Source organism: Bos mutus, chromosome 12 (assembly GCF_027580195.1).
Source record: "Bos mutus isolate GX-2022 chromosome 12, NWIPB_WYAK_1.1, whole genome shotgun sequence".
Taxonomy (NCBI): domain Eukaryota; kingdom Metazoa; phylum Chordata; class Mammalia; order Artiodactyla; family Bovidae; genus Bos; species Bos mutus.
The window spans coordinates 15,988,306-16,001,410 of NC_091628.1; the positions used below are offsets into that span (position 1 = coordinate 15,988,306).

Genomic DNA, 13,105 nt, shown 5'->3' on the forward strand with positions numbered 1-13,105 from the left:
TCCTCTCTTCAACTTGGTATATTTTCATAAACACTATATATATAAACATGCTCTATATAGTAATAAAATCTCCTTACCACTCTTTATCTGGGAAATGTTTTTCCTTTATCTTCAATTTAAATAAATTTCTAGTATATTTTATTACTGAAAGAAACTTTACAAATGAAAAGTATTTCACAGGAATATTTTAAATTTTCTTTAAGCCTCTAACAATTTGCTATTCAAAACAAATGTTCTTCAACAGTATTAAAGTAAAATAAAAGGTATTATAAATTCTAATAAAATTTTTTCTCTTACATGTGTATATGACTGGGAAACCAATGCATAAAAACAGATAATGAGACCTGAACCTCACTGTAAAGCAATCAAATGAAAAATATGTCCATACGACTCAACACTTTCCGATTTTTCTAAGGAAATAACAGTACCTTCTCATTTTTAACAAGCTGCTTTCGGATTGCAGAATCCCGTCTGAAGCATAATGCTTTACAACATGGTCCAAGATTACTAAGCAGATTTGCTCTTTCCTCTTTTCGTAGTAATGCAGCCATGTTGAGAGCCCCGAGTTCATGTTCAAAGAGACTGTCTGTATCTTTCAAAAAAAGAACACACATTAAGGCTTCTGAAAACAGAAGTGTTAACTGCTTGGATGAATAGTCCACAAAGTCTATATATTATCGAAGTTACCAACATTGACTTCCTTGGTGGCTCAGATGGTAAAGCATCTGCCTATAATGTGGGAGACCTGGGTTCAATCCCTGGGTTGAAAAGATCTCCTGCAAAAGGAAATGGCAACCCACTCCAGTATTCTTGCCTGGAGAATCCCATGGACAGAGGAGCCTGGTAGGTGACAGTCCATGGGATCGCAAAGAGTCGGACACAACTGAGTGACTTCGCCTCACTTCCCCAACATTGGTGAAAATTATTTTGTAATATTAAATGTGACCTGCGCTCTGTGAGAGAACGCCAGCATATAGCTTTGCTGCTGCTGCTGCTTAGTTGCTTCTGTCATGTGCAACTCTGTGTGACCGACCCCATGGACTGCAGCCCTCCAGACTCCTCTGTCCATGGGGATTCTCCAGGTAAAAATACTGGAGTGGGTTGCCATGCCCTCTTCCGGGAGCTCTTCCTGACCCAGGGATCAAACCTGGATCTCCTGAATTGCAGGCAGATTCTTTACCACTGAGCCACCAGGGAAGCCTAGTTTTACTGCTAGTCTCAAACAAAAATAAATATTCTGATAGTCACTTTTTTTAAGATATAAGAAAAGCAAAATGGAGAGACAGAATTTAGACATGGGTTATATACACAGTACATCATGAGAAACGCTGGACTGGAAGAAGCACAAGCTAGAATCAAGATTGCCGGGAGAAATATCAATAACCTCAGATATGCAGATGACACCACCCTTATGGAAGAAAGTGAAGAGGAACTCAAAAGCCTCTTGATGAAAGTGAAAGTGGAAAGTGAAAAGGCTGGCTTAAAGCTCAACATTCAGAAAACGAAGATCATGGCATCCGGTCCCATCACTTCATGGGAAATAGATGGGGAAACTGGAAACAGTGTAAGACTTTATTTTTTGGGCTCCAAAATCACTGCAGATGGTGACTGCAGCCATGAAATTAAAAGACGCTTACTCCTTGGAAGGAAAGTTATGTCCAACCTAGACAGCATATTCAAAAGCAGAGACATTACTTTGCCAACAAAGGTCCGTCTAGTCAAGGCTATGGTTTTTCCTGTGGTCATGTGTGGATGTGAGAGTCGGACTGTGAAGAAGGCTGAGTCCCGAAGACTTGATGCTTTTGAACTGTGGTGTTGGAGAAGACTCTTGAGAGTCCCTTGGACTGCAAGGAGATCCAACCAGTCCATTCTAAAGGAGATCAGTCCTGGGATTTCTTTGGAAGGAATGATGCTAAAGCTGAAACTCCAGTACTTTGGCCACCTCATGCGAAGAGTTGACTCATTGGAAAAGACTCTGATGCTGGGAGGGATTGGGGGCAGGAGGAGAAGGGGACGACAGAGGATGAGATGGCTGGATGGCATCACTGACTCGATGGACGTGAGTCTGAGTGAACTCCGGGGGTTGGTGATGGACAGGGAGGCCTGGCGTGCTGCGATTCATGGGGCTGCAAAGAGTCGGACACGACTGAGCGACTGAACTGAACTATGAGAAGAAAAGTTCAAGTTAATTAGTAAAGTCAAATTCAATATATTGCTTACCATCAACCACTAAAAGTTTTAGGTTCAGGACTTTACTACATTTGAATCTTGCTATAATAATGTGACTACAGTGTGATCCCCGAAAATCTCCGTTAGGAAAGTGATGAGGTGTTTAGATCTACAAATTTTATCCAATATTCGGTCACTATAAAAACCAGGGACAAGGTATCAAATTAAAATCACTGTAAGTTACAGCTTGCAAGGTGAGGAGAAAATCTGTTAAAAGTAGACAAAAAGGAAAGAAAAATTCAGAAAATAGGACCAGTCAATAATTGAAAAGAGTAAGAATAGTAACTTCAAAGCTAGCACTCTAAGAGCTGGTCAAGAGTGCAAAATGGTACTGGGTAGTGTTTCTATAACAACACGATCAAACAGGTTACTGCTAGCAAGGAAAAGAGTAAAGAACCACCAGATAAAAACAAAATGGACACATGTGACTAAAAATTGATGGACTTGCATTATATATTTCATTTCCTGAACTGCTAGGCATAAACAGTGAGATAAGATATTTAGTTAAGAAAAAAGTTGTCTTATGTAATATAGTTGATGATAAAAAGCAAAAATGTAAATAAAAACTCAAAAATAGTTCACAAACTCTGATGTCTATCTGAATCATCTGCAGAGCTTTTTAAAATACAGTGGGAGCGTCTTCCCACTAGATCTACAGACTCTCCACAGTTGGAACTAGGTTACCTTGGGAAAAGGCACTTCCTCACGTGATTCACACAAAGCAGTGTTTGAGCCGATGACACAGCCATATAATGCACACTATTTAAAAAAACAAACATTAACAACCATTCTGCTGTAACTACAAAGAAAGAAACCTGCATTTAGTCCAAGCACTTCCTTGAAAACTGCTCATTAGGACAAATTACTTTTATAAAGTACAAAACACACTTGCAAACATCACTGGAAAGTGTAACATGGCTAGCCTTAGTCCCTTCCTGGATCTAAACTGACCAGTACCAAATGACTCGAGAAGATTAAACCTAAGTGCAAGTAAACCAAAGAAACTAAAATAACTGGGAAAGTTTAGTTCAAAAGTACTTAATCATACTATAATCAAAAAACCTAAGACAAAAGAAATTTAGATTTTAGTACACATGCAAGTTTTCTGCTTTAAGCCTTTAGAATTTAAAACATATCCTGGGAAATTAGGAGTGACATATACACACTGCTGTGTGTAAAATAGCTACTGGGAAGCGCTGTACAGCACAAGAAGCCCAGCTCAGTGAGGACCTAGAGGGTGGGATCGGGTGTGGGGGGCGGCGGAGGTGGTGGGAGGGACGTCCAAGAGGGAGGGGACATATGTATACATATAGCTGATTCACTTCACTGCACAGCAGAAGCTAACACAAAATTGTAACGCAATTATACTCCAATTAAAAAATTACATACTGAGTAGGGATATACTTTCTTCAGTATTGGGACACAGAAACAGACAAAATGGATTAGAAAAAAAAATCACTATCAGTTATTTCACAAATATTTATCAAATACTATGTGTCACATACTACTCAAGGCAATGGCAAAATTAGTAGTACAGATCATCAGACACTGGATATAGCAGTAAATACAGTCCTATTCCTTAGAGAACTTCTATTCAGTATCATATATTAGTTGTCTAATAAAGCTACTCACCACCAAAAAACAGGACTACTTGGTAAAGTGTTAGTCGTTCAGTCGTGTCCGACTCTTTGAGACCCCATGGACTGTAGTCCACCAGGCTTCTCTGCCCATGGGATTTTCCAGGCAAGAACACTGGAGTGGGTTGCCATTTCCTTCTCCAGGGGATCTTCCTGACTTAGGAATCGAACCTGGGTCTCCCACATTGCAGGCAGATTCTTTACTGTCTTGAGCCACCAGGGAAGCCTGGACTACTTGGTAAGGAAAAATCAAATCCTTCTTCACAGTGTATATTTTCATTGTTTAAGTGATCATTAGGGACAAACTATAGTCTAATTTTGCTAACTATGCAACAGATTTTAACTTGAAATGCCATTAACAAAAGTCACAGAAGCAAATAGCTGCAGATATGGATAAGACCTTAGGGATTTCACTACATCATTTTATGCCCACGGGAGTTACATGCTTAAGATCACAGAGCCAATCAAACAAGGGGGAAAGAATGGGCAAGAACTTAAGACAGTGGTCATTTGTCAGATTAACACATATTCACTTATAATTTATGGTCTATGTATATTGGGCCGTATTAAAATCAAGACAGTTTCTGCTTATGCTAACAGCTGGAGAGAACATGTATTCATGAAACATAAAACAAACATTTTCCAATTTTATATTAGTAAAAAGCTCAATTCTTTTACCTCAAACTTTTTCACTCTCATGAACATGATAAAACATTAAATAATCTTACTGCTTTCATCTTTTACCCCCTATCCTTTTCACATTCCTCTTCCCCATTAATAAAGTATTAATAAGCTGCCAAAACACAGGGGATCTTCCCAACCCAGGGACTGAAACTAGGTCTCCTGCATTGTAGGTGCATTCTTTACCATCTGAGCCACCAGGGAAGCCCAAGAATACTGGAGTGGGTAGCCTATCCCTTCTCCAGGGGAACTTCTTGGCCCAGGAATCAAATTGGGGTCTCCTGCATTGCAGGTGGATTCTTTACCAGCCAAGCTACCAGGGAAGCCCAATAAGCTGCCAAAACACCGTGAGGTAGGTTTCAGATAACAGGAGGAAAAAAAAATTCTACAAACTAAAAATGTTCTGGAATAATAAAAAGCTGTAGCTGTTTTCACTGTCTAAAATCAATGTGATAAAATACTTTCAAACTAAACAGCAGTAGTAATATTTACTAGGCATCACTGCATGTCAGAAACTATTCTAAGTGTTTTACTTGTGATAACTCATTTGCTCCTCCTAACAATCAGGTGACTTGGCAGTATAATTTCTCCCAGTTTGCAGATGGTGACAGTAACATATAGATTGCCTATAGCTATTAAGTGGTGTACCTATTGGAATCCAGGCCATCTGGTTCACAGACTGAGTTCTTAAGCACTTTGTAAGTCTCAATCTAAACATCTGCATTTGAGCAAAATTCTCCATTTCCCAGGGGAAAGCCCTGCCAAGATTATCAATCTGCTTAGATATGAGAAATATCTAAGTTCACTTTCCTAAGATCTACCTCATTTGGCCCTGGGCAAACCACTGAGCACTTTCACACTTACCTGTTAAAAAGTAATTGTGATGCAGAAAGATCATTGCGCTATGTTTACAACTCATCTGTAGGTTTAAATTTCTCTCAAAATAAAACAAACTTTGACCATGAGGATTAAATAATGAAAATAAGTGATTCTTAAAAAAAAATTCTTATATCATAACTGCTACATGAGAACAGAACAGAATCCTTTTCAAAGGCATCTTTATATTTATATTAGACATTACACACTTAAACTGGGATGGAATTACCTTTGGGCTTTTCTAAAAGTCTCTGACATGTTTCCTTGACTTTCGTAAAGAGCTCAGGACCAGCCAACTTTTTAGAAATGCCAACTCGCAGCATAACAGCTCCAGGTGTGAATTTTAAGAGCGCGGCTCCAGGCTCTCGTGGCTCTTTTGGATGCTTTGGCATAAGACCAGACCAATCCACGTCTATCACATCTAGCGGATCTACAAAAAGTTACAGAATTTTCTTACACCAAGAAATACCATTCCTGTTATCCAGGGAGAAATACAGATTGCAAGACACAGGAAAGCAAATGATAAGTAATTTAAATTAAAAAAGGCATATTCTTAAAAAGATTTTCTATAAAAACTAGTATTTAGAGTCTAAGAAATTTTACAAATAAACTTCCTCACCAAAGGAAAATAGTAAAGAGGTCATAGGCAAGTGCTCCCACCCACCTGCATTTCTTTTATATGTGGAATCTAAAAGAATCAAACAAATAAAAAGAAATCCAAACTCATAGATATAGAGATTGGTGGTTTCCAGAGGGGGAGGGATCCAAAGGTCAGACAAAATGTGTGAAGGGTATCAAGAGGTACAAACTTGCAACGATAAATAAATCACGGCAATGCAATGTAGTGTGTGGTGACTCTAGTCAACAACATTGTATTCCAACATGAAAAGTTGCTGCTGCTGCTAAGTCACTTCAGTTGTGTCCGACTCTGTGCGACCCCATAGATGGCAGCCCACCAGGCTCCCCCGTCCCTGGGACTCTCCAGGCAAGAACACTGGAGTGGGTTGCCTTTTCCTTCTCCAATGCATGAAAGTGAAAAGTGAAAGTGAAGTTGCTCAGTCGTGTCCGACTCTTAGCGACCCCATGGACTGCAGCCTACCAGGCTCCTCCATCCATGGGATTTTCCAGGCCAGAGTACTGGAGTGGGGTGCCATTGCCTTCTCCTAAAAGTTGCTAGAAAGTATGAAAAGTTCTCATCACAAGGAAAAAAACTATGTAACTTTGCATGGCGGTAGATGATACCATGTCAAGGTAACTAGACAATGTGGTGATCATGTTGCGATGTATATACAAATGTCTAATCACTATGTTGTGCACCTGAAATTAACGTAATTTATGTCAATTATACTTCAATAAAGAAAAATCCAAAACAAACAAAACGCAAGCAAACAAGCACCTAAGCAAACCCATTCCTACAAATAATGCCTTTAAATTGCTTGAGAGAGTCTCAATGAAAGAATTCCACTATTTCACTAAGACTAGGTCTGACATTTTGAAACTTGGTACCAGAATCATCCAAGGGTTAATTAAATCTAGGAATGTATTTAGTTTGAATGTGTACATGCACAAACAGACAAATACACAGACACTACTTTTTAAAAAACAAATAATTCATTATGAAAACTTTAAGAATCAGGCAGTGGCTATAATTAAAATTGAGAATCATCTATCCACTGACAAGGAACAGTTTAGGAAATTAACAAAATAATGTTCTATTCAGAAACACCTAATAGCTGATAATAATAAAGATAACATACATACATTATACATTAGTATAAAAAACTGTAAAATACAAGAGCAAATTAAGTCAAAATAAAGATTTAATATTCTACATACCCCAAAACCCTTACTATGATAAATTGTTAGTAACAATTAGACTAATTGGGATGATTCAACAAGAACAATAAAGGTTGTTGATTCATGGTGTAGTCACTGGAGTAAGCTCTGGCAATGAATAAAACACTGTAAGTGAAAATATTACTGAATTTGGAAAATCAAGAGAAGTATAGAAATAGTGTTCAAATACAACCTCAAGTTACTAAGTTTCTGAATGGTCATTTCAACAGTTTGTGGAACACAGCTGTGAAGCTCTGTACCATATACCTACCATCTGTTTTAAATTCCAGGTCCTACAATAGGAATCAAACTCTGGAAAGGAAATCTTACACTTGTGCTATTTTAGATACTGCCCTTTTCAATTTATAAGCAATGTCTATTTAAAAATGAACAGAGCATAATAACTATAATTTTCACTTTATTGGCCTTTCAATGTTAATTAAAACACAACTGGGAAGATTCTGTGTTTTATCAATTCTTACAGCATGAAAGGAAACAAAGAATACCTCAATATCTTAATTAAATACCTTTTATGTTTAACCACCTCTGCAATGATTACCTGGCATCTTCTCTTCATCCTGTTGGTCCTCCCGCTTTTCAGCATCACCTGCCAGAATTTCATCTAGTTCATCATCACTAATTGGCTCGTATCCTTCTCCAGCACCAGATCCCAATGAATGTGCATCATCTAGCTTGGATTCGTCGTCTCCTGCTAAACAGAAAAATTAATTTCATGCCAAAGAGAGCATTAAAAGAAAGGGACATCTAAGTGAAACCAAAGAGGAGAGGCTGGGCACACTAAAAAATTGAGAAGCATTTTTTAATTTAAAACTACTTTTCTTAATTATTCAAAACACTTGATAATTTCAAAAGAAAACTTAAAAATGAATTAATTTAGTTTTAATGACAAGAACACAGTATGGACAGCAATATTAAAATAGGTTATAAGAATACAATTAAAATATGAGAAATAAAATCTACCACTAACATTAATACTAGTTAACTTTAATAAAACTGATTCAGAAAATCTACTAATTTCAAAAGGATGCATTAATTTATCAAAATTAATTCAATTTTTAAAAGCTTGCAAACTAATTACTAGAATTAATTCGAAGTTTAAGTCTTAGCTCATAATATTTTATTCATGATATGAAGACCTAACTCTACAGTGGAGAGGTAGAAATGTAAGTGCCATTAATCCCCATCCCCCTCCACCACCGATCTCCCAATTATCTTCCCTATGCCAATGTTTTCCTTTAATTAATAAATGCAATTTTAAAAGATTGCTGTAATATAATTTTAAAGTATTTTTGTTATTAACCACTAGTGTATCTTCCATTTCTTTATTTACCAACTTGTCTCAACTACCTACACTAAAGCTTTGTCTCTTGGTGAGTTACTTGTAAACTTCAATTATCACAGTACTACACAGTACATTTAAGATTTCTAAGCAGGTTCTATCCATATACTTTACTGAGTTTACAACACTAGGTTTCAAAATGCAACAGTATCCTTTATAGATATAAACTTGCAGCAAATAAACTATGGGATGTTTCTAGTCATTTCTAATAATTTTCTACTGTATTAAATTCTGTACTAATCTCCTCATACCCCCACCAATTCACTTCTAAACAATTTTAACTTCATTATACAAATATACATCTAAACATAAATGCAAATAAAAGGGTTTTTAACTTTTCAAGCTTATCAAACTGTCCTACTTTAAGTGGGTAAAGTTTTTCATTTCACTTCTAAATCTCCATGCCACATTATCCATGATCACAAACAATGAATGGTATATTTTAGGGATGAAGGGCACAAATTCTAGTCACAGGAGAGTGATTATAATGATTAATTCAAATTACATTCAATTATACCCCAAGGTTGTACCTCCAATAGTACTATGGCTGACAAATTGATGCTACTGAAATTCAAATTTTAGATAAAAATGATTGTGACGACCACGAGGTAGAAACGTTTTTGTCAAGTAGAAAAAATATGTTAACAGTTTGGTGTACTGAAATATATCTAACCAAATAACCAAAAGATACAAGGATGTTTATAGTTTTAAAAGAATGTGAACAACTTTATTCTGGGACTAGTACAACAATACAGCAAATAAAAGGAATGTAAAATATTACTGCTCATGTACTAAGCATCCGAGAAGTTTCTTGGGGGCTTGAAGTGGAAAGGGCACATAAGCACTGGTATCAGAACTGGACAGTTCATGGAGGCAGAATTTCCAGGAGCATTCTCAGGGGAGGCCATTACTGTTGTTACCCTGGGCTATAATTCACCACAGAATAAGACGTAGGACAGGTATGGACAGGCAGGACAGATTTTCATGCATCAGCTATTTATTGTGTCCTTGCTAGCGGCTCGAAGATAAAGAAATAAAAACCTATGGTGCCTAACAAAGGAGTACAATATAACGGGGAGAGAACCATGGAAAAATAATTTACAATATGGTGCAGAGATGCTATTAAAGATGTATAAACAAGGTGCTTTGGCAATTTTAAAGAGCACCTTTAGCAGAGACGGTTTCACAGAGGAAATAATGCATAAACTGGGACTTGCTGTTTGAGTAAGAAAAGATAGAAGGGAAAAGGTCTGTCAGGCAATGGGAAGAGCAGACTCAGAGAAGGCTTGAGGAGGGAGACCATCCAGAGAACACAGAGGTGAGTCACTTTGTACAGCAGGCTGGGGGTGAAGGATGGACAACGGAGGGCCACACAGCGGAGGCTGGCTCTGACTGGGTAAAAGGGTGTACGTGGCCTTCTCAGAGTCCCTCATTCTAGGAGCTGGGAGTCAGTTTTAATAAGGGACCTGAGCATCCTCAGATTTTACTACCTGTGGCAGGCTCTGGAACCCACTCCTGCAGAATCTGAGAGACTGAAGGATGACTATAATTTTATCTCATTTAGGCTTATTAGAACCAAGTCTACCTTAAAAGTACTAACAAGAGGAACAAGTTTTTTAAGTATCATAGGCCTTTTCCTTATAAAATCTATTTTCCCTAAAACAATGGAGTCAATAATCTTATCAGATGACCCTTCAAAAGGGAAGTGCTGGTTTCCTATGAGATCTGAGAAGAAACGGGGCAGTGAAAGAGACGGAAAGGAGTGACACTCACCTTCCACACTCTCAGTCCTCTCAGCTCTACTTGTATCTTCAAATCCCTGCACAGATCCCAGATCTTTATCCAGCCTTTCTTTATCCAAAGCTCCAGAGTCTCGGGAACTGCCTTCTAGGTCTCTGTCATGCTCACTCTCCAGTTTGACTTCACTGCGTTTCACAGACTCTACTTGAGAACCCTCAAACGTTCTGTCCCTGTCCCTTTCCCGGTCCCTTTCCAGGGCATCGGAGAGTAGTCTCTCCCTCTCCCTGTCCAAGTCTCTCCTTTTGTCCCGTTCCCTCTCCCGTTCCCGCAGTCGATCCCGGTCCCTATTCCGGGGCCAATCTTTATCGGCATCCCGCTCCCAGTCTCTCTGCCGGACGTCCCTCCTTTCTCGCTCCCGCTCTCTCTCGTGCTCATAACGGTCGCGCTCTTGAAGCCTCTCTCTGCTGTCAAACGACCCCGATCTTGAATGGACCTGTCGATCTGACTCAGGAGAACTTCTTCTGGAACTATGGCTTCTTGAATCCTGGCGATCTAAAATCAATGAACCATATACAAAGACTTAACACATGATAAAACAGAAATAAAACGCTTTAATACAAGGTCTTTTAAAACTTACAATTTCTCTTTTTCTGTACTTATTTTAAATTATCCAAAGAACTCATCTTAAGGGAAAAATCCATCTCAAAGAAAGACATCCACCACTCTTCAGTAGTGTCAAATATGCAAAAGGCATGTTTGTTTCCTTGTTTATTTCCACTATAACCACAAAAGATCTTTAAAGAAATAAGTATGTAAAAATAAGTAAGCATTAACAGAACTGATCATTTCATTATGTACTTCCTCCTCTCCCCCTACCTTATTTACGCAGTCAACAGAGAAAAAGCATTGGTTGCAAGCAGCAGAACCAGAAGGTTAAAATTTTTAGGCATCAATAGAGAGACCCTTAACATGTAAGTGCTTTCCACCAAGATATACTACTAATATGCTGGTGTTAAACTGAGTGACATCACTGAATGTACCTCTACTCTATTGGTATTAATGTGATAATAGGTAACATCATGGTGGGATGGCTAAGCTTTTTAAGCTCCTTGAAAAATTTAAGGCAGTGTATAAACAACTTAGCATTTACTTTAAAATTATAATTCGAACAAAACATAAAAATGTACAAAATATACTCACATAAGAAACACTGGTTAGGTTATAATTTGTTTTTATTACCTGAGGAAGTACTTCGACTAGGTTCTCCACGCTTTAGCTGATCAATTCTGGATTTTCTCTCTCCTGTGATTTCCAGACTTTTAGTTTTTTCTCTGTCTCTTGAGCCGCTATGCAGCACTCTCTTTCGACCGTTCTGGTCATCCCCACTTCGATGAGCAGAGTCGTTGGATGGGGAGCGCAGACGGCCAGACGTGTGACTGCGATTGCTCCGGTTGCTGCCGAGGCTGCTGCTCCGCTTCTGATCCACTGGCTTGCGATGTGGTGCGTCTTCTATAGTAACATGAGGCGCCTCTACCTTTTCCGCCCGTGTTCTGTGGCACTTCCTATGGGAGTCTTCACTGGTAAAAGATGTATTGGTGGTGGGGAGGGCGGAGGTGGAAATGGTGGTGGTCGATGTGCTGAAGGCTGTGGCAGGGGTGGCCGCGGTAGCAGCCAAAGGAGGCGGTGGAGGAGGGAGAGAAGACGGCGAAGGGGTCCTTCCAGGGGTGGTGGCAGTGGCGGCGTGCTCTGGCTCCGTCAGGTCCGTGCGGTCAGGCACGTCCTCATCAGACCAGTCACTGAACGCTGTATCCTCTTTCTTCTGAGGGTCCTCCAGAGCGCCATCCTTATCACTGGGCATGTCAGCCGGCTCCTCTTTGGCTGTGATAGGCGGAGTCCTCGGGCCTCTTTTCTTCTTACTCTGCTGCACCGTTTCTTCATCAGAGATGTCAGAATCACCTCTGGACCGCTTACGCTTCTTTTCAACACTTTTCTTCTTCTGTCCTTTTTTTGGTGAAAATACTTGACCATCTTCAGACGCTATCTCTGTGTTACCCCTCCCCATTCCAACATCATCATCCTTCTTTCTCTTAATAGGTTTCTTTTGAATCTTTGCTTTTCTCTTGCTCTCCTCATAAGCTCCATCAGAGGTGTCTCGATCTTCGGATGGGTGGTGTCCTGTCAGGTCTTGTGAACGAGTTCTGGAGCTCTCTGTGATTTCTGTTTGTTCTCTCTGCTTATCTACAGAAGAAACTTTCTCTTTGAAATCCTGCTCTTCATAGCGCCTTGAACTTTCTTTTCTTTCTGGTTTACGATCGTCTTCTCTCCATCTACCCTGCCTGTCTTCTGTAAGGTGTGATGGACTAAGAGAACGTGATTCTTGAGGTCGAACAACCTGGCTCAAGAGTCTATGTTTTTCATCTAGACCAAAAGATAAAAGTCATCAGACTTTCATCATGTTAACAATACTGCATGTTACCTATAAATAACAAACCAGAGGCTCCCTTTTCATTTTAAGTGTAAAAATAACAATAATTTCAGTAAAAACCGAAGTACAGCTTTACTACAACTAGTGGGAAATGACAAGTGCCACTGTGGTAAAATGACTATATATTTCGAACACATACTTTTTTAGTCGCAATGTGATATATTCAGAAGCAGTAGAGCAAGTAAAAATTTTAAATCTTAATTCATCATTTCCTATTGATGTAAAAGAATTGTCTCATGGTTACAAATGAGTCTGACTCTA

General features: G+C 38.9%; 1 protein-coding gene across 5 annotated transcripts in view; it reads right to left on the reverse strand.

The window, feature by feature from the left end:
• The window catches only part of ZC3H13 (zinc finger CCCH-type containing 13), a 102,358-nt gene that overhangs the window by 2,519 nt on the left and 86,734 nt on the right, over positions 1-13,105 (reverse strand). For 4 of the 5 annotated variants that reach the window (XM_005896746.3, XM_070380277.1, XM_070380276.1 and 1 more), the window contains 5 exons: positions 11,599-12,777; positions 10,393-10,911; positions 7,819-7,971; positions 5,653-5,853; positions 429-592 (listed from right to left, as the gene is read on the reverse strand). In XM_005896746.3, the coding sequence (XP_005896808.1) occupies positions 429-592; positions 5,653-5,853; positions 7,819-7,971; positions 10,393-10,911; positions 11,599-12,777 (2,216 nt within the window). The remainder of the gene's footprint in view (positions 1-428; positions 593-5,652; positions 5,854-7,818; positions 7,972-10,392; positions 10,912-11,598; positions 12,778-13,105) is intronic. The other variant, XM_070380278.1, reaches the window with a different exon arrangement.